This window comes from Nerophis lumbriciformis, linkage group LG09 (genome assembly GCF_033978685.3).
Source record: "Nerophis lumbriciformis linkage group LG09, RoL_Nlum_v2.1, whole genome shotgun sequence".
Classification (NCBI taxonomy): domain Eukaryota; kingdom Metazoa; phylum Chordata; class Actinopteri; order Syngnathiformes; family Syngnathidae; genus Nerophis; species Nerophis lumbriciformis.
In genome coordinates, this window is record NC_084556.2 from 28737087 (window position 1) to 28759198 (window position 22112).

The following is a 22112-nucleotide window of genomic DNA, read 5'->3' on the forward strand; positions in this document are numbered from 1 at the left end:
TAAATATACGGTGACTAAGGTTAAACTTACAGCGAGTCTAACTTTCTAATGCTAGATCCTGGACGTATAGATGTATTACCAATGAAATGCCTTTTCTATTCTACATTATGTAAATAACGCTGCTGCACGGTAGCTTTCAGTTGTAAACAAATAAAGGTTAATGGCTATAAGATACGCTACTAGTAACATCGCAAACGTAATAACTGATTATATACTGTAACTTACTTGTCCATTGCCAAACAGAGTAGGCGCTGATCCAATTAAAGGCAGTTTTTAGAAAAAACATTCTTTATTTTGCCAGAGGACAGTGTCTTACAGTAGAAGGCTAAGCTAGCTACATATCATTCACTCATTCCTAACCCATTGTTATTACTTTGTAGTTACTGCTTCATTGTCTCCTCCATTGCCATAAATAGTTGGCCCGCCATTAAAGTAGTTTTTCGGAATATCCACCTTTTTGTGAAGGCTTTTGGGTGAAGCAGGACTATTCTTTGCACACACTCGGAGCAACTTTTTCACAGTTAAGGGCACATTGCCGCAAAACAATAAAGTTAGCCAGGCACTTCTTACTTCTTCATATGAGACTGGAGGTTTGAATAGTGTGCTGTGTTTCGTTATACGACAAATAACAGCATTTTGGTTCTTCGAGCTGCATTTTGGAATTTTGTCATCTAAACTACATATGCGCGCATAAACTAAAAATGGCGGACATGCACAAGGCAATTTGAGTAGTTTTATTATCTGCTGACAATGTTCCCAAATGGTGATGTCACCAATTGTGCACATTCCAAATGGACTGTTTGGAGGAAGTAGGTAGAAAGGCAAGATTGTTTAATAAACATCTCCGCAATGCCTTCGCACATTGATTTTACATTTTTGAAGATCCAAAATGCACAACAGCAAGTACCAATAGGTAGGAAATGTTGGTTTTGCACTATAGGGCCCCTTTCAGATACATGTTTGCTCTATTTTTGGTTGTGTTACTTCGAATGGAATGATTTTTTTCCCAAAAGCGTTTTCATGTTCAATTTAAAAAACATTTGTATTTCAAATTCTTTCACATATCAACAATACACTGGTACATAATTTAAAACAAGTTAAGTAGTTAATATGGGGTTTATAACTTATTTTATGCTAAATAAAAAAATAAATAAAAACTGTCAAATAATTCAAAACGGCATTCGAAAAGGTTAAGATAATTTGAGTAAAAAAAAAAAAAAAAGTACAGAAAAATCTGAATCCGAATTTTTTTAATTTCATTTTTATAATATTTTAATTGATTTAACAATTCATAATAATGTTATATTATTAATATATTATATATTTATACCCTGGGTACTTTTTCGTCCTGGTGGTACTCAATTATTTTTAATGTATGCATGCCCAGAGGGTTTAATATAACACATGGGATATTATAACTTTTTTATGAAGATTTTTACATGAATACGTGTATATTCTAACAGTGAAGACAACACTGTTTGACATACATGGTGGGTATTCTATACTGGAAATCCAAACTGTTGACACACACAATGTTGACATTTGTTGCTATACTGACACCTGGCGATGAAAACGCAAAACTGCAATCAGGGGATAACAAACCGTCTCCTTTGAAGATTCATTTCATCGACATTCATTTCAAGTAGCGCGGCACTTTGCTTTGAGTCATAAAGTGAATTTCACGACCTTGTATTTTATGAATGAAAGACAAATAAAACATCAAATGAGCTATACAAGGCGGTGCTTACTTACTTTCAGCTTTTCGAGAAGGAAATGCTGTAGCTACCGTGTTTTTTCAAAATAAACGCTGCCTAATACGTCACTTCCTGTTGGTTGTTCGCTCACTAGCTTTCTAAATGTAACTGTAAACAATTTCATAGCAAAGCATGATCTGGGAGATTCGTCTTCCCTATTTACCATATTTTTCATTTCATTGTTATGAATTTGCCTCAAATATTTTAATATGACTGCGGACAGTATTGCCAATATTATGGTTACTTCAATTGGCTATAAACAATCAGCAAGTAATAGCACTGTGATATTTTTACAATCATGTTTGACTGCTGTTTGTATTCATACTTAGGTTCCAGTATTAACATATGGTGACTGATAGATGGAAGCGAATGCATGATTGTGTTGTTGACACAAGCTGTGTGTGCACTTGTGTATCTCCAGGTTGCCATTTGTCTGTTTCTGGATAGACATGCTATATATAATGCAATGACGCCTTTTAAAGACCCAGACATGGTGTCACAATTGCATTTTTGACAACAAATGGGACAAAGACACTGTTTTCCAATATACATATATTTTATGATGTTCATCAATATAATAAGACATTGATAGATTTACACTACAAGTACTTTATACAATTTAGTCATTCAGTTTCCTCTCCTCTACATCGAGTCAACCTTATTTAGTGTCTAATCCCATACCAAATGACAGCACAAGAAAACACTACCAATAAATAAAAGTAAAGCAAAACAATACAAATGAAATCAACCTGAGAACATTGCCCATGATCCTCCAGTGCAGTCCCTCCAGAAGGCCGGACGAACAGGGGCAATATGGACCTTCATCCCTGGACCCTTGGTCCCGAAACAAAACACATTGGAACCCAAAAAATACAGTATTGTGTGAATACAAACATGTTCTTGACCTTCACCTATCAGTGCTTACACACAACAATTCAAAGACTTTGGGAGTTATTTGTTAACAAACGCCAAAAAACAAAACAAACAAATGTGGGAATCAAACATAAAGCATGCTTTCATATACTACATACTTTCCCATCCAGTGAGCGTTTAGAGACTCAATAGGTTCCCTCCTATAATGCTGCGTTCACCCCATTTGGGAGTGACGTTCCCCACATGTTTAGCTTTGTTAAACAACTGACCCGAAAAATGTTGCAAAGTGTCCCGGATCACCCCCAGATGAAGTGAGCGCAGCTTTGTTTTTTTTTTAACTTTGAGATAACTGAACAGCTCACGAGGACAGCATCAGATAATATTCTGTATAGCAGAGCTGGTTCCCGAATGATTTGACAACGACAACAAAACGAAAAAAGTGCAACGGTGTTGCCTCTTTTCGTACGAGAAAAGGAAAAGCGACGTGAAAAGAGCAATCGCTTAATTTTCTCCATCGTGACCAAATTAGTTGAGCACTCACAGGACAATAACTTATGGAATAACATGTCCTACCCCATTGTTTAGAATGACGTTCCGGATTTATAGGACCCCCTGGTAGACTGCTACGGCAAAACAACATAGGACCCCCTACCCTTCAAAATAATGCAAATTTTTGACCAGTAGCTGAAGCTAGACTATGTTTTTACTATAGACGTTGGCAGAAATGGGGGGGAAAAAGCAAAACTGTGCTAATAGTCGTAATATAGATTAAATAAGCTTTTTTAAGGCTTGATACACGAGGTGTGAGGGATTTGAAGCATGCGGTCCTTACGTATGAATTAAGAGTGCTGACTAAGGGTTTTGGTAACTCTTTGCACTTGTTTTTGATAGTAACCGTCAGCACGAGCACAGAAATAAAGGTCTTTGGTTATCTGTTTGTTAGGAAGGCCTGATAACAGGTTAGGGTTGTGGCACTCCGATCTGACCGCTCTAGTGGGCAAGGAAACAAACGTGCCTTCACTCGAGAGATTTAAGCAAGACTAATCTGTCGGGATAAACTGGGGATATTTGTGGGGCAGAGCTATTCTAACACACGCCGAATTGATGCACACATAATTCTGAATAGAGGTGCTTGCAAACATTGAAAGAAAACCCTGCCAAAGCAAATACACTTGATGTAAACTATTGTATGTATGAGGCTATTCACCTGAACACATGAACATAGAGCAAATCTGAAGCTCTTAAAGTAACCATGCACGGTCCAAACCACATAACTGTTTCACAAGCATTCACCAGTGACGGATAGAACTGCGTTAACAAGTGAAGCCCCCTCCCCACACACCCATCTTGTTGCTTGGCAGTGTATATAACGCACACAGCTGAATTTACAAAAAACACAGCAGACAGAACGTAAAGTGGAACCTATTGTTCTTCTTCACCATGTGTTTCACACAAAAATACACTATAATAAAAATAGAATCTATTACATTTAAAAAAAACAACAACGATGTCTTCATTATAGGGGCGAACCACCTCTAAAGTTCTAATAAGGAATGCTTTCATGAGATTTATATTTTAGGAATCTTTTAACTGTGAATTACTGATCAAATAAGGCTAAATTTCATGTGCTTTTAAATGGAGAAGTTTGGCTACACAAGCGTCTCATTCCGCCTGCTTGGTTTTGTGCACTACTACCTTCCTTTTACATGAACTAAAAGTAAAGACTAAGGCTTTTAAGTGTTACGCGCCTTCAGCTTTGGAAATGATTAGTGTTACACGATGGTGCCATTTTATCCACCACACAATAGCCTGTTGCTCTGTAAAAACAAATCTTTGTCATTTAACAGCACACTGCTGACTAATACATTACTTTCACAGTAATATTTACAATTATTTACTGTGAAACATCTTTACAGCAATTTACTGTAACTGCAGAGCTGTCATTTTCCGGTCAATTACAACAAAGTTGAATCTAAACGCTTTAATGTCACAATTGTAATTTTTTTAGATCATTACAAACAAGTTAAAACGATATGCTGTAACTTTACAAATGTGTTTTTATAGTAATTTACTCTCTCGTTTTAACGTCATACGCATCATGCGCAATGTAGTTTACGGAACGCCTTAAAAGACAAATCAGTTTGAATTTACAGTAATTTGTTATAGAATATTGAAAATGATCACTCTGAAATATAAGGATATCAAATTTCCTACAGTCATTTGTTGTAAATTTACAGTGAGTTTTGATTACAGCATTTTACTGAGAAAAAAATACTGTTAATTGCAGTAAAATCCTGGTAAATTTTACAGTGTTTTTTTTATAGTTGGCTAACATTAATGACCACTAGCACAAAATAAATGAACATTCTAATCCTGACCCCAAAAATGTACCCTAACACCACGTACCAGTAGTTATTTTCTGTATGTTTTTTTTTTGTTTCATCGCGCACTTTAAAGATACTCACAATTACATGTGCTACAGTAAAAGCATTTGCACTAGACTGCAATGAAGGAATGTTTTCGAAATAAGACACTAAGTAATCTTAAAAGAGAGAGAAAAAAAACAAACATCTACAGACATTGGTCCAACGGTACTATGGCAGTTTTTAAACGATTGGGTGTTCAAGCATGCTGCAAGACAAACAGGGGATATCAGAGAAATGAGATTTAAAGGACTAGGAATAATTTCATGGATTACTTTGTGTTGGATCAATACCACTGATCGTGACTGCTAAGGATTTTGTAAGAGCATGTTCAGGTTTGTGGCCTTTTTTCGATTGACGAGCAACGTACGTAAGAGTCATTATCCCCTGACTTACTGGAAAGCGCAAAAAAAGCACGCACGGGACTGTCGATGAAAACATGCAAGATACATACTTCAATTAACAGGCAGTAGTTGACGCTGAAGCATACAGAAAATTAATACAAAAAATAAAAAATACAAAATGCACACACACGCACGCACACACCTACAAAACAGTATATTTCAGAATAAAACTCTACAAATGACAAGATATACATCAGTCATGTAACAATTAGCTTTACCCATCGTTGTGATGTTTTCTGTTGTTGCATCATCACAAGTGTCGGGCTCTCGGTATGGCAGGTTAGAGAAGCCGAGAGGACCCAGACCGGACGCAAGGCCGCACACTCCAAAGGGGAGTGGGCGAATATTTCACGAGGGGGGGTCCAGAGGCGAGATGGTGGAAGTGAGGGAGCCATTAGGCCCTGGAGGGGTTTAGAGGGGTTATTTATACCGAAGCTGAGGGGGAAGATACAGCATTATTAACTAATTATCGGTGATTCTTTTTTGTCGTGAGTTTTGGGGTTTTGTTTTATTTCTGTAGCAAGGAAGTTGGGATAAGACTGGGGTAGGAAGCGACTCTTCTTAGGTGCTGAAGTACACTGCAGAAAGAAAGAAATGGTATAAACCACAATGTTATTTAATGGTGCAGTCAGGTGTTACACAGAAATTGGTGGCAGTAAGTTGCTTACCAATAATGACAATGAGCACAATCACACATATCACACCCAGGATAATCATCATCTGTGGACAGAAGATTAAAAAAGAAGTGGTCAAAAATCTTGTCAAATTTGATTACATTACACCAGGGGTGTCAAACTCAAATACAGAGTGGGCCAAAATTTAAAACTGAACAAAGCCGCGGGCCAAGGTTGAACAAATTAACCTTTTAATAGGGACCCAAACAAGTTTTGCATTGAATATTGAACAAGCAAAGCTTATATAACTTTATAGTGACATGCAAAATCGAGTTTCAAATAATAATAATAATAATTAAAAAATATCAATGGCATATAAAAATACAATTTAAATAAAAATTGAATGCCTCTTTTCTATTTGCAGCCTTCTGAGGTAAACAACACAAACAATGCCAAACTATTAATCAATTTAAACTATTATACAAACATGGGGTCTGGTTCAAATATAGAGATGAGGGTCTTTATTTTGACCTGCTGTTGTACTCTGTCTCAAAGTGTTAACATGTGCTCAATGTTTCCTTACCATTATTGCTATGTTGTCTATTACCATTGTTGGCATTTTGTCTATTACCAATGTTGGTATGTTCTCTATTCCTACATTTTTTATACAAATTATTGTTACAGTGTAATAATTATTGTTACCTGTGGTAATGCCACTATGATGCAACATCTGTATCATAATCCTTGAACAAAGCAACAGTGAAACTCATGTGAATAATCACTGAATGTGGAGAACTGGGGGTGGGATTAAATACATTATCTTCTTCCCACTCCCTTTCAGGCAAAACTGGACAATCATGCATTACATAGTATACATTACCTTTTGCACTATATTAATTTATATTATTATGTGTTGTCAACTTTGTACTTTTTTATGTGATTGCCTGAAATAAATAAATAATGAATGAATGAATGAATGAAAAATATCAACATAAATTTTTTCCACAGGCTAATAAATTTGAAAATAAAATAACAATGAATAAACCAACCATTCAGGACTTTAAACTGCTCAGTTTGCAACACACTGATCTAATCTGATATGCCCAAGCCAGATACCTGGCATCTTTTCTTGGATGCTAGTTCATTAATGTTGGGGCTCAGGAGGAGCTGAGGCAACCTTCATTATCGAACGAAGGTGTTCATCAGTCATTATATCTCGTAGTCCACCCAGACCACAGTCTTGGGGGCGTGCTTTAAAGGCACTGCTTTTAACGTCCTCTACGAGCTGTCGTCACCTCCGCTTTTCATCCATTCTAACAACGTGCCGGCCCAGTCACAAGATCTGTCCGGGTTCTGTACGCACACACAAGATATGTCCGGCTTCTGTACGCACACACATGTGAATGCAACGCATACTTGATCAACAGCGATACAGGTTACACTGAGGGTGGCCGTATAAACAACTTTAACACTGTTAGAAATATACGCCACACTGTGAATCCACACCAAACAAGAATGACAAACACATTTCGGGTGAACATCCGCACCGTAACAACATAAACACAACAGAACAAATACCCAGAACACCTTGCAGCCCTAACTCTTCCGGGCGAGAATATACACACCAGGAAGGTGGTAGCTGGTGATGTGTGGGGGGGCAGGGTTGGGGGGGCGGGGTTTGGTGGGAGCGGGGTGTATACTCTAGCCCGGAAGAGTTAGGGCTGTATGGGATTCTGGGTATTTGTTCTGTTGTGTTTATGTTGTGTTATGGTGCGGATGTTCTCCCGAAATGTGTTTGTCATTCTTGTTTGGTGTGGATTCACAGTGTGGCGTATATTTCTAGCAATGTTAAAGTTGTTTATACGGCCACCCTCAGTGTAACCTGAATCGCTGTTGATCAAGTATGCATGGCATTCACTTGTGTGCGCGTGCAGAAGCCGCGCATATTATGTGACTGGGCCAGCACTCGTTGGACTGGATGAAAAACAGATGTGACAATTTTTGGGATGGGCACTGAAAATTGAGAGTCTCCCGGGAGGGTTGGCAAGTATGAGAATTAGCGGTGAATGCGGTGTTACCGCGGCACCGCCGCTTTATATAATCGGCGGGCCAGCTGTAGTGTTAATTTGATATGGCCTCAAGGGCCAAGTGAAATTACACGGCGGGCCAGAGTTTGACACCCATGCTTTACACAGTTCTGTCATTTAGGAGGAAACACAAGATTAGGCTCAAAATTAATTAGTTGAAACACTGCTTCCTGCAATCTGCCATAATGTACACCGAAAACAGTTTATTATTTTCATCAAACTCCTGAGTAAATAAAGGTTACAAATGTAGGCATATGTCGTATTTTCCGGACTGTAAGCCACATAGGTATATAAAACACACCCACAAAATTTTAGAGGGATTTTTTTTTCATATATTAGCCGCCCCGGACGTTTCACCATTGTGAAATGAAATATTTACATAGAAATATTATGTAAATGTTTATTTAAATACCTTATTGTTTCCAAACAGTGCCTGTAACACGGCAGTAAAACGGACGTTCAAACAAAACAGAAAACTCATTGATGTCTTTAGTCATCCTTTATGAGTCCTTTTTAAATAAGGTTAGAGATGTTTATCAGGATCCCTTTTCCTTGTACTTGGTAAACACTTTTGAGTTTGAACAGTTTCTTGAAATGGACCAATTCAGTACGTTGTTTGATTCTGTGCTTAATCCGTCCCATAATTTAGCCGTAGGCGAAGACAAACCCATAGATTATCTGCACCTTTATATAAACCACAAGATTCAAAGCGTGGGGAAAAAGTAGCGGTTTATAGTCCGGAAAATACGGTAGGCATATGTTGCATTCAAAATCCTAATAATTTATTGTGAAAACAAGCTTCTGCAAACTGTTAGTTTTACAGTTTCCATCTGTACTGCATTATTCATGCTCGCATATCGCTAACATGCAATTGGATCCCTCACATTAATTTGCATGACCTTACCTTAGCGTTCTTCCACCAGTATTTATTCTTCAGTTTTGCAGCACTGGTCTCAAACTGAGAGGCTCCAGCCTGCAGGGCATCGGCCCTGTCATCCAGTTCAGACAGCTTCTGATCACGCTCAAGTACCTTGTCCACATTTACACGCATAATATCCACCACCTGAGGAACAAAACACACAATATGTTGCTTACTTAGGGTTTATGGCTTATAAATGTGTCATTCTTAAATGGTCCTGCTGCAGTGCTATTAAAATGACCTCATGAAAATTATCAATGTATTTTCTATTAGAAGACAATGAATGTTGCTAAAACATGACTTGTTCTCACCTCGTCCACCTGTGCCTGAGTCTGCTGCAGACGACGGTTGCTGGTGAGGTTGGGAGGCTGATTTCCTCCCTCTGGTGCAGGGGCTCCAGCTGGGGCAGACCTGTGGATGCCGAAGAATAAGAGTCAGTCGGTATATTTCTATGAAAACACATCCAGTTGTTAACAAAAAAATACATTTTATAGTGATGTGAATCTTACAACAACTCGCGATTCAATTACACTCAAATTCTCCTTTCAATAAACCATTTTTAAGACAACTTACAAAAATGCAGCTTAGCTGCTTACATCCATATAATGTACACTCACAGTGAGTGGAAAATAGGCAAAGAACGTTTTTTTTAAATTGAATCTTGAAAATTTTTAATCAATTCATAATCGTTATTAAATAAGAATTGTGATTCAGAATTGATTTGTTCAAGCACCTCTAACATTTTACTCTATTAGAATCAGGCTTTCAAATTTTCCAAATAATTTGAAGAATCGAAATTTTAAATTGAATCAGTTCCACTTCAAAGGATGTTGAACAGGAACTGAAATTAAAATGTGTTGCAATTAAGGGAATTCCTTACAGCCAATTGACAGTAAGACCTTCTAACGTTAAACAACAGGATTTCGTGTAAATACTAAAATTACTTTACAAATAATACTAAAATCAAATACTCTCAATTTTGAATACTTGCATTAACTAAGGCAGGGGTGTCAAACTAATTTTAGCTCAGGGTCCGCATGGGGGAAAATCTGTCCACACGAGGGCCGGACTATTAAAATCATGGCATTAAAACTGAAAAATAAAGACAACTTCAGATAGTTTTCTTTGTCTTACTTTGGCCAAAAATAGAACAAACCCATTCTGAAAATATTACAATAAAAATATAGAAAAAAATACTGGCAGCGGTAAAGTTTAGATCCATGAAGGAGAGAAGAAAGTGAATGCATAAAAATGTGTTTTCTTTTTTTTTTCTTTTTTTAATGAAATAAGTAACGTTTATGAAAACCTTTTTTCAAAACACAATGTAGAATGTGAGTTATAACAGGATAATGCATACATTTATCATTTGTTTTCAAAACGGGACCCCAAAAATGTACTGTGGGACCCCATTTTTATGACTTGATGGGGGACCCCATTTTGAAAATTCCTAGCGCTTACACTGATGGAGTATTGGTGCGTGCAAAACAGCAGTAAGCGGATGTGGCCTGCGGGTCGGTTCTAATACTAATCAAATATCATCCCGGGTGACTTTGACACCCCTGAACTAAGACTTTCTGGGAAATAACATATTTGCCCACCATTTTCAATCATTTGAAAGGTATGATAAAACAAATTATTTTATTTTTTGGAGGAGGAGAATGCTTTTATTTGTAATTGTCAATGAAAAACGCGTTCTGTATTTAAAATATCATGTGTGAATGAGATTCAAAGTAATATTTTTTTTTTCTCACCTCCATCCATCTGCATATGTCACAACCCCATAACTTAAAAAAAAACTGTTGAAAAACTGTTCAAAACTAAACATTTTCTAATACTGTACTCTCTTTGATTTTGTCTAATTTATTTTATGTTGATTTACACTTGTTTTTGATTATGTGTGAAGTCATGGTATTATTATTATTATTGTTATCATGAACTATATTCTATTGTAAAACATGATTTTAGAACTTAGAATTTCATGAAATTCCAATTCTACCTTCTGCAATTTGAATTTGAATTGTTTGTAACCTCAATCAAAATTAAATTCATGGCGTTATACTAGAAGTTGGGAGGCATTCTCAATTTGATTTCGGATTTTGCATAATCCTGAATAGGAAAGTAAAGATTAGTCAAACTAATAGAAGTACACTGCACACACTATTGGCAAAGCTTTTTGTGTGAAAATATTTTGGGATTAGGAAGAGTTATTGTGTTCCAAAAGTGCAACGTTTTGTACTTGTAGGAGGAGGGAAGGAGGACACATAATCATCCAAAGTCAAGGTGAGACTGTAATGCTCAGTGTTTCCCTTATCAATATATTATTATAAAGACTCTGTGATAAGTGCCAGTTACTTCAGTGTGTGTCTGCGAACGTTATGGACTGGTTATGCGTACCACTACTTACTTATCACAGACCAACAGAGGAACATATAACATTTAATGTAACACAACAAAACAACAACAACAACAAACAAACTACGTTTTACTGTAATTTGTAAATAATTCAACATGCCTAATTAATTCAGCATTCCACTATAGACAGATTCATAATCACAAATAAATAATAGTTGTGTCTAAGGTACTCCCACTCCTGTGTGACAAAACCGTGTACAAAGGTCATCTTAAAACAGACACGCATTACTAATCCTTCAACAATAACAAATCCTATTGGAATGGTGCCAATGGACCATATTAGCTGTTATTTTGCTGCCCATTGAGAATCTTAAGGAGAGGTATACAACCACACAACCAATGAGTAATCAAAGAACAATATAGATGTAAAGTAATCATTGCACTAAATGAATTGACTTCTACAGTTTTATCATTTGCTGTGTTGCGTTCCATATGTCATGTAATTCACCCACTAAGTTACATTTTAAGATTGAAACTGGAAACAATGGTTTGAAGTATAATAATAAAAATATATAGGGCTGCAGCTATCGATTATTTTGGTAATTGAGTAATCTGTTGTTTGCTCGATTAATCGACTAACCGGTTTATAGCCACAATGCGTATTCCAGGGAAAATACTTTAAATAAACAGCAATTTTTTTTGCTTGCCATAACCTTTATACTGTTTTTTCCAATAAATGCACATCAACCATAAAATTGCACTTTTGACATGAGTGCATTCATAAATAAAAAAGAAAAACCTCTGTGGTGTTTGATGCCACAGAGAAAACGAGCAACACACCACTGTGCGGAAACTACAGCATGTCCGCGTATTTAAAGTTACGGACATTCCATTTAGTCCGGAATTGATCAATCTTTATTAGTTACACTCATTACACGTTTAACCAAAGCAACACAATACAAACCGAAACTTTTTCCTAATTGGATTAATCGATTAAACATTGCGGATACATTATATTTGACATAGATCATCCTTTTTTCTCTGTGGAACATTTATTTAGTGATTGGGGATTAGATTCTGTCTGTATTTTGTCCATCATTACACTGTAAATCTTTACTCCTTCATTAATTTTTTCTATTTTTTATTGCACTACTCAAAACGCTCTACAAACACTCTGCAAACGATTAACCCTTCCATAGTAGTTTACAGAACTGGGGGTTCCTGGTTCGATCCCCGGCTTCTGCCATCCTAGTCACGTCCGTTGTGTCCTTTTGAGCAAGACACTTCACCCTTGCTCCTGATGGGTCGTGGTTGTGGTCTTGCATGGCAGCTCCAGTCATCAGTGTGTGAATGTGTGTGTGCATGTGGAAATAGTGTCAAAGCGCTTTTGAGTACCTTGAAGGTAGACAAGCCATAACCCATTTATTTATTTCCTATTAAAAATTCTTAACACCAGAACAATTAAAACTAGGACGTGACCAAACTATCAGTAATTGCTGAGAAAAAAAGCTTAATTTCTTTGCTCCTTTGCAGACATGTTGAATTAAAGGCACAATTTACACAGCTGCCTGGAGGGCGCTAACTTTCCAATGTATTTTACAGAGTATATTTTACCCTCTTACGGCTTCTAGAACCTAATGAAGAATCTGCGTTCGTAACACGTGTGCACGCATTAGCTTTGGGTCTTGTTAGTTAATAATAGCTTTTCTAAGTACACAGAGACATTCTACATTGCAACATTTGAATGTATCATAACAACAAAAACATGACTGCAAATTGTTTGTTGCTTCTTTTGGACTGCTTTTGTATGTGTGCACGCGCTCCCTGCACGGACGTGTTGACGAGACCAGGTGAGTGACCGCCGTAAACACCAATAAAATGCTTTTTATTAAAAATGTTTAATACGTACAATACACAACTTAGTAATTATGAAAAATATAGGCAATTGTAAAATAAATTGGTTCTGTTAAACCACTAAAGGTAACATAAGCTAGCCAATGGTGTTTTTGTTATATTTTTTGCTTTGACAAATTGTGAGCAAGTTGCAAACAGCCCCTTTAAGTTATTGTAAATGATGTTCTTTCTTTATGCACAAACCAAACTATTACCATTACCACTAGGGTTGATCATTGAGCATCGGGCATCAATGGGAACTGGTTCTTACATTCCTATACTCCCAGAACCATCCAGAATTGTAAACTTCGATTCCTATTTTTGATACTCAGTACACAAACCAGAAGAATCTGCCACAGAGGTGGCTAATCAGCGAACTATCTATCTCCATATGTCAATAATCAAATACACTATATTTGTTAGAAGTAGTATTATCACTGGAAGTGATCAGCATCGGTTGATTTCACTCATGGATGATCAAATTATGATTGGTATTACCAGCATAAAACCTGTGAGCTTAAATCCCTGATCTTAAACACATAAACAACAGTATATGAGTGCATGGTTTTTATGAGGCTTTTAAAAATAAAGTGACACCTTTGTGAAAGTGTAATCTTGTGGAAAGAACATTTATATTTAAGTTCAAAAGATTGAAATTTCAGTTCCTCAAATTAGTCTTCAGAGCGGCGATCAAACACACACGTCAACTGAGGAAGAATATGACAAAGCAGCAACGTGTAACAATATATCAAATAATAAATTAATTAAGTATATATCAAAGTATCTATTGCTCGAATGGCACAACTGTTGTCCTGCTGTGTAGCTCAGACCTACTTCCGGCTCCTGTCTACAGCGTGCTTATAAGCCTTCTGGTTAATGTAGTATATAAATATTTAGCAACGCACAATCACCTTGACGTCCTAGTTTCCACATATTTAACATTTACTTATGAAGGGTAAAGCAATTAAGAGCATGTTTTCATTTGCAATGCTAATCTAGAAAAGAGGCAGCATTGTCAAGTCAGAGGTGTTATTGTGATTATCATCTCTCATCATCTCTCATTTACCATCAAAAATAACCGCTATAGATTGCTTTCCACTGTTCACAAATGCTCTTAACATCGCAGACACTATCAAATGAGGACGTATTTCTGTGATTATAAGTAATTATTACTATTATTTATTATAATAAAACAGGGAAGTCTGGGCTTCCCTGCTTAGGCTGCTGTCCCCGCGACCCGACCTCGGATAAGCGGAAGAAGATGGATGGATGGATGGAGTAAAGTAATTTGACAATGAGCTCTAAGTATGTCATCTAGTATCTACTTTTAAGTCTGCATGGCATAAAGCGAGTAAATCATCAATAAAGTATTTGCTTTCTAATTGTTGTTGAAATTCTGTGCTTTTTGAGGTTAAGGTTACAAGGAACACATACAATCACAAGTTGATACAATGTTATTGACAAAAATATTGCAACTTTTGCCGCAACTTGCTGAAAAATCTGCCGCCATTTCAGGCAATTTACAGCTGCAACAATCCACAAAAAATCCTGATATGTTTACACTGCTGGAAAACAGTCCCACGAGAAATTCATAGTAAAATGTTGACTGTGCCTCTTGGAAAAAAAAAAAAAGCGTAATTGTTGGGAACTAGAATCGAAACTAGGAACTGGAACTACAATCGTTCAAATTCAAACGGTGCTCAACCCTAATTACAACAGACAGTAAATACCATCTTGTAAAAATACTAGGGATGTAACGATATGAACATGTCATACCATGGTCATTGTGACCAAAATTATCACGTTATCATTATTAGTGCACTATTGTTGAATGTGCTCAAAAGTACTTATACACACTACCCTTTTCAGCGGTCCGTGAACGCACTGTAAAAACACCTCTGTCTCATATATAATTCTGATTAAAGAATGATCACTCTGTCCTAAAAGAGCACTCAGACAGCAATGTGTTCATACAAGTTTATTGGGGAATATCGTTTCTTAATGGGGAAAGACGTTAATGTCTCTTGTGTTCATGATAGCACTTAAACTAGTGAGCTAGCGCCAGTTAGTGCATGAGTTTATCAAGTGCGGTTATCAATCACGGATCATTTTAATTCAAAACTGTAATGCTAACTGTCGGGAGGGCTACACAATGAATCAATCCTGAGATTGTATTTAGTGCAATAAATGCCTGCAAGAGGCTGAAGTTTTCCGATATGTAAGTGACAGACATGCTCGCCAATCAGAATTGTTGAGGTTAGCGTGTGTTTGTCTCTCGCTTCAAACAGGGAGAAAGACGTCTCACTTTCTGTATCGCGCTCAACACGTGTTTATTTGCCAGTAAAATTAACTGAAAGCAGTGAGCCCTCTTTTCAGTCATTCACAATCTTTGTCTCGGTGGGCGGAGAGCGGGGCACCAGCTTTACACAGACACACACGCATGCAAACACACACACACAGGAAGAACAGATAGCCTCCCTACTCACGACGCCTGTGAGTGTAACACAAATTAGGAGGTAAAATATGATTGCAAAGGCAAATGTCCTGTTGTAAAATTTCAGCTTCAAATTGGATGGGCAACTCGTACAAACGAGTGAGAATGTCGTGATCCAAGATGACAATAAACAAAAAGACAACGTCTGACCACGTTTTTACAACTGGAAAAAAAAAATACTTTAATATGTTCAATATTTATTTAAGTTGAATTTTTATTTACAACATTTAGAGGGTATTTCATTTTTTTTTTGTTTACTTATTTAGGATAACAAAATAATTTACCTTCCAAAAACAGTATAATGGTGAACCATTCTACAGTAACGAGAAATACAAGTTTATGGCGTAGCTCGGTTGGTAGAGCGGCTGTGCCAGCAACTTGAGGGTTATTGGTTCAATCCCCAGCTTCCAACCATCCTAGTCACGGTCGTTGTGTCCTTGAACAAGACACTTCACTCTTGCTCCTGATGGGTCGCACCATCAGTGTGTGAATGTGTGTATAAATGGGTGAATGTGGAAATAGTGTCAACGCGCTTTGAGTACCTCAAAGGTAGAAAAGCGCCATGCAAGTAAAACTCATTTACCATTTATATCCTTTTAAATGGTTTCTTGCAAAATATATAAAGTATAAAATTATTTTATAAACACTGCATAGTTTTTATCGGTTATTTCTTCAGGTTAAGAGCAGGATGCACAGACACAATCTCTGAGTCTGTCTGCATAAAGCCAAATCTTTTTAGGTAAATTACTGCATAATGACACCAAGGCCGCGGAACAGAGACACGCGGCAGTCTTACACACACACACATGCATCCACCAAAAAATATACGCCACACGCACATACCCCACCCCCCATCCAACGCCCTTGACACGAATCCCTTAGGGGTGATGGACGGCTGGGAAGCGCCTGAAGAGCTGCAGCCTGCCAACGTAGCCCCCACTACCTCCCCTCTGTTGCTAGATATCTCGATATGTATGTTGTGATATGTATGTGTTTTGCTATGGAGGTTTTTTCCCACTCCAGACTGGGCCCCTTCTATTTTTTTACTCATCCTTCCCCAGCGTTTACCTTTTTTCCCATCTTTTACGGGAGCGCCTTGTGGCGACCCATCAGCATTCCTGTTCCGTAACCCTGTACACTGATTGTCTAATCTTGAACGGGTTTGTGCTGAAAGCAAAGTTTTGTTGGACTTGTGCAATGACAATAAAGACCTACCTACCTACCTTGTTCTAATGTGTGGAATAATATATTGATTAGGGATGTCCCGATCCAGGTTTTTGCACTTCCGATCCGATACCGATATTGTTTTTGCACTTCCGATCCGATACCGATACTGACCGATACTGGCCTATCCAAGCATGTATTAAAGTTTAAAGTTATTTAGCCTACTTAGTTGTCAGAATCATGTTGAAAAGGGTTTTAGTACTCTTGATAACAACTAGCCAGCTGAATTAGGGGAGTTTGAATAATACACAATGGTTGGTAACAAGAAACTGACCTGTTTATTCAAGGATAAACACAAAATACACCAAATTATACATGACAAACAGAAATGGCATCATTGAACTAGGGCTGGGCGATATGGCCTTTTTTTAATATTGCGATATTTTAAGGCTATATTGCGATACACGATATATATCTCGATATTTTGCCTTAGCCTTGAATGAACACTTGATGCATATAATCACAGCAGTATGATGATTCTATGTGTCTACATTAAAACATTCTTCTTCATACTGCATTAATATATGCTACTTTTAAACTTTCACACAGAGAAGGAAATCACAACTAAAAAAATCACTATTTTTTTCATACGGTGTTGATCTGGAAATGTTTGCCTCGGCATTTTGATGGTGTGGACGTGTGGCACCGAATGGAGATAGCGTCTCGACAGACGTTACAATATTTGAACAATGATGACGAAAACTGTTTTCTCTGTCGTGTCCGTGTGTTGAAAATTGTTATGCGCTTATTTTTTTATTTGATTTTGTGCGTGGCATAGATTTGCCGTGCGCAGAGGACGTTTGAGCAGGGACGCACCTTAGCGGCAGCGCTAGCATCACAGCTAACGTTAGCCATGCTGCTACCTCTCTGCTGGGAGAGGACGTATACGTATGTGACGTATGACGTGACAGTATGTGACGTAAGACGTGACAGTATGTGACGTAAGACGTGACAGTATGTGACGCGTGAAAGAAGCTGCGCTTGCTGTCTGTGAGAGGGAGACACAGGAAAGAGTGAGAAGAGCCTGTCGTGTAATGCCAGCAGCTAAAAGCAACTGCGTGAGAATCCACAGACCTGTAGATGTGTTGAAGGTGTGCTGGAAAATGCGGAACGGAAATTAGGGAGCAGCAGAAAAGTGGAATGTATTATTTAAATCGGTACGTTGGAAAACACGGACCGGAGTTTTTTAAAACTGGATCTGGATCGGCATTTTCCCATGCCTTGCCGATACGCATTTTTTTGCAAATATCGGCGGCCGATCCAATCCAAATATCGGATCGGGACATCCCTAATATTGATTGACAGTCTAAAAGTATGTCCTCCTTCACTTGTTATTTTCTCAGTTTTATGCATTCTTATGTATAAAATAATACAAATAGCAGATTGAATCGCATTTGTACGGAGCCCCTAAAGGGACATGGAAGGAAAAAAATGTTTTGCGAGATCTCACAAATGTTTTTTTTCCTATGTCAGTGAACCGGAAGTAAAACAAACCAAGCGATGGAGGAGCCTACCCATCATCCGTGGGAGAAGTTTATTGATTTCTATTTTAGTATTGGCCTAACATATAAAGACATCAATTGTATTATAGTCTCACAACAGAGCACAGATGATGGGTAGGCTCCCGCATGCTCCCGCTCCTCCATCGCTGTGTCTGTTTCACTTCCGGTTCACCATTGCTGTGTCTGTTTTACCTCCGGTTCACTGACATAGGAAAAAAAACATTTTACGAGATCTCGCAAAAAGCAAAAATATCAATGTCCCTTTAGGACAGACCTGGGCAAATTAAGGCCCGGGGGCCACATGCGGCCCGTTAAGCTTTTCAATCTGGCCCGCCGGACATTCCCAAATATTTGTTTTCATATTTTTAAGATGGAAAGTGTAGCTGCCATTATGATGTGCAGTGATATTTTCAAATGACCGTAAGTCTTGAACTATACAAAGTATTTCAATGGTTGGAATATGTGCTTTTGCATGATATACTAGTTACTATGGTCATCTAATTAGTTACTATGGTCATCTAATTAGTTACTTTGGTCATCTAAGTCACAGCAGCTCAGACGAAGCACCAAGCAGTGTGGGTGGGGAGCATTTCCACAGAGTGTTTCCAGAGCAGCTAGCCTGAAATGTGGGTGTCAGGGACAGATGCGAAAAGAGATTTTTACAACAAAGTTCTAAAGCTTAGTGATATATCAGATATATCAGATTGTAGGTGTTTTTTTTTTTTTACTCTTCACGTTCATATTTCGCTGTTTGTTGCATTTTTGCGTTTCTCTTGATTGCAAAGTATGTCAATCGAGAGGGGGTGTGTGACGTTCATACGTTGTCAATATTCAGTGTTTTATTGTAAATCTCACAGTCTTTATTTTCATGTACATTCTGAGTGTCTCATTCAGTAAAAAAAAATTAAATTCCATTCCGTTTTTTAAGGCGGTCTGTCATAGCGTTTTTAGCATTCAGACATTATTGTGAGGTTTTGTATTAGTGTTCATAGATATACCCCAGACACATTTTTTCTCTAAATTTGGCCCCCGAGTCAAAATAATTGCCCAGGCCTACTTTAGGGGCTCCCGTACATTTGAAAATTTGGAGAGGAAAATCGCAATTAGATTTTTTCTCTAAATTGTTCAGCCCTATACCACGGTTATCATTAATACCTTTTATCGTTACACCCCTAAAACATACCATTACCAAAAAAAATTCAAAATGCCAATTAATCATATGTGTAACAGCAATCAACAACTAATTCAACGCATATTTTTCCAGATTGAAACTTGTAAGAACACCTGGCCTTATACACTGGCTTGGCAAAGGTGTCATATTGCTCTCTCTCCAGTCCAGCGCCAATGTCAGATTGAACTATGAAGCTAAATATACGCAACCCCCTTTAGACCTTTAAAAATAGTCTGGTCTCGTTAAGCTTCCATTAAATAAATGGCTCTGGCAAATATATACTATATATAGATGTACTTTTATCGTCCGGCGTATACAACTAACTGGATTTTTTTGGATGCTGGCTTGTCATCAGCAGAGTGCGTGACTTTCAGCACTGGAGAGAGACACATTTCAGAACTGGACAGCTCTTGTCCAGTCTGGACCAGAATTAGTTTTCTGCTTTGGTGACCTGCAACCTTCAAGTATTTAAACCCTGCATTGCTTTCATTTCAAGCTTGACAACCAGGGCCATGCCCACCTGACATCCAGTAAAACATCACGTTTCACGGCCAGTAAATACGCTGACAGCATCGAGGGTGGGGAGGCAAAAAATGGAGGAAGGATGACCAAATACTGCTACAAGGCAAACAATAAGGGGTACTAACATAGAAGACTACAATATTAGGGGGTGTTTTAGTGCTAGTTTGTTTTTTGTACAAACAGACAAGCCACACATTTTCTTCATTATCTGTCGACGATAGAGAGGCTATAGAGGCTAGGCTACCCACCACCCCCCTGCTGGAGGGTCCACATACCAAACTAGGCCCAGGCCTGATTTACAGCTAATACACATGTTTATTCAACATTTGCACAAAAAAAACATGTCAAATTATTCAAGTGGCTTCTACCGTGCAAAAAGGCAACTTCCAACAATATGTCCTTAATGTTTCTGCAAATGGCTCCGCCTGAAATGCAACCTTCTGGGAAATGTTTGACAAAGGCACACAAAATAATAATGTTTTTATTCATATGGATTGTCATTATTATGCAGTTACGAGCTGAATTAACGCATATGTCCTTTCACACAGAACCGGTCCGAACTGGTAACTGGTAGGAAAAATACGTGCGTGCTGGCTGCCGCGAGCCGCACGACACGATAAAAGAAGCAAATATAAAAAAGACGTTACGGCTTTTAAAAAAATGTTATTTCAACAAGATTAAACACAAATAAAACGGGCTTGTGTGCGCTTCAAGGTTAGACCGAAGCCTGCTTTGATCATCGTATAGACATAAAACCCCAAGCAGACGAACGCCATTTTTTGGTGTTAAGGTGCTTTCAGGTAGGTTAGTACACAGCAACAAAGAAGCAGAAAGGATGCAGTGCTTACATTTTGTTGCGGTAGTGTTGGCAGCTGTGCTGAAATCCGGGCTGGAAATGTTAGCGTGTGCTAAGTGGCTGGCAGATGGACGTGGATTGCCTTCTCTCGCCTCTGGCAACCTTTGGATGCTTAGCGTGGCGCTTCCCTGCCTATATAGCCGAGGAGGGGCACTGTCTTCTATCCGCTGACGAGGTCTGCTCTTTTAGTAAGATGTCGCCGTTTCGTCGTTGACCGGTAACAACAGAAGGCTACAAGAGACGACGGTCGGAGCAGCAATGAAGGTATAAGAGACACTTTGGATTAGCTGGACAGCGACGGCTCGGTGACGTCATTCACGGTCAAAATGGGTGGCCGGAGATTACTAGTGAGCCGTTTTAATACTCGAAACAAGCCCGTTTTCAAGAGCACATGTTTGTATTGACACGTTAGGTGTTTTTTTTTTTACCCACAATTTACATGTCGTATGAATGGTGGAATTGAACGCTCACATAAAGAAGCTTATTTTGAGCTTCAGAGGATCTGTCAACAAAATGGCGTGCCGAGGGAGGGGGCGTGGCCAACAGCGCAGTCATTTCATTTCGTTTCAAAAGTCACCTGGAAGCTTTTACACAAAGGTTTAAAACTTTATTAAAGTGCTAAAGCTGCTGTATTTCACTGGTTCAAAATACATTAGACTAAATAAACAATTATTAACATATTAAAGATGGGATTTATGGCTCTTTGAATGAAGCCATCCGTCCATCCATTTTTCTACCGCTTGTCCCTTTCGGGGTCGCAGGTGGTGCTGGAGCCTATCTCAGCTGCATTCGGGCAGAAGGCGGGGTACACCCTGGACAAGTCGCCACCTCCTCGCAGGGCCAACACAGATAGACAGACAACATTCACACTCACATTCACACACTAGGGCCAATTTAGTGTTGCCAATCAACCTATCCCCAGGTGCATGTCTTTGTAGGTGGGGGGAAGCCGGAGTACCCGGAGGGAACCCACGCAGTCACGGGGAGAACATGCAAATTCCACACAGAAAGATCCCGAACCCGG

General features: G+C 38.3%; 2 protein-coding genes across 2 annotated transcripts in view; one reads left to right on the forward strand and one right to left on the reverse strand.

The window, feature by feature from the left end:
* Positions 1–2291: 2291 nt before the first annotated feature.
* On the reverse strand, positions 2292–21228 carry vamp2 (vesicle-associated membrane protein 2). Its single transcript, XM_061962053.2, has 5 exons — positions 21081–21228; positions 9386–9485; positions 9060–9218; positions 6123–6174; positions 2292–6032 (listed from the first exon to the last, which is right to left on the reverse strand). Coding segments are annotated over exons 1-5 (330 nt in total). The 5' UTR covers positions 21083–21228; the 3' UTR covers positions 2292–6015.
* The window catches only part of tmlhe (trimethyllysine hydroxylase, epsilon), a 66814-nt gene continuing 65905 nt past the window's right edge, over positions 21204–22112 (forward strand). Inside the window, exon 1 of the mRNA XM_061962051.1 lies at positions 21204–21352. The gene's annotated coding sequence lies outside the window, so the exon portion shown is untranslated. The remainder of the gene's footprint in view (positions 21353–22112) is intronic.

What these genes read in the sequence shown, in the direction of transcription:
- vamp2 (XM_061962053.2), bottom strand. An exon ending in CTCAGGCACAGGTGGACGAG is followed by an intron (nt 9,219 to 9,385) that starts GTGAGAACAAGT and finishes TTTGTTCCTCAG; the next exon opens with GTGGTGGATATTATGCGTGT. An exon ending in ACTGGTGGAAGAACGCTAAG is followed by an intron (nt 6,175 to 9,059) that starts GTAAGGTCATGC and finishes TTCTGTCCACAG; the next exon opens with ATGATGATTATCCTGGGTGT.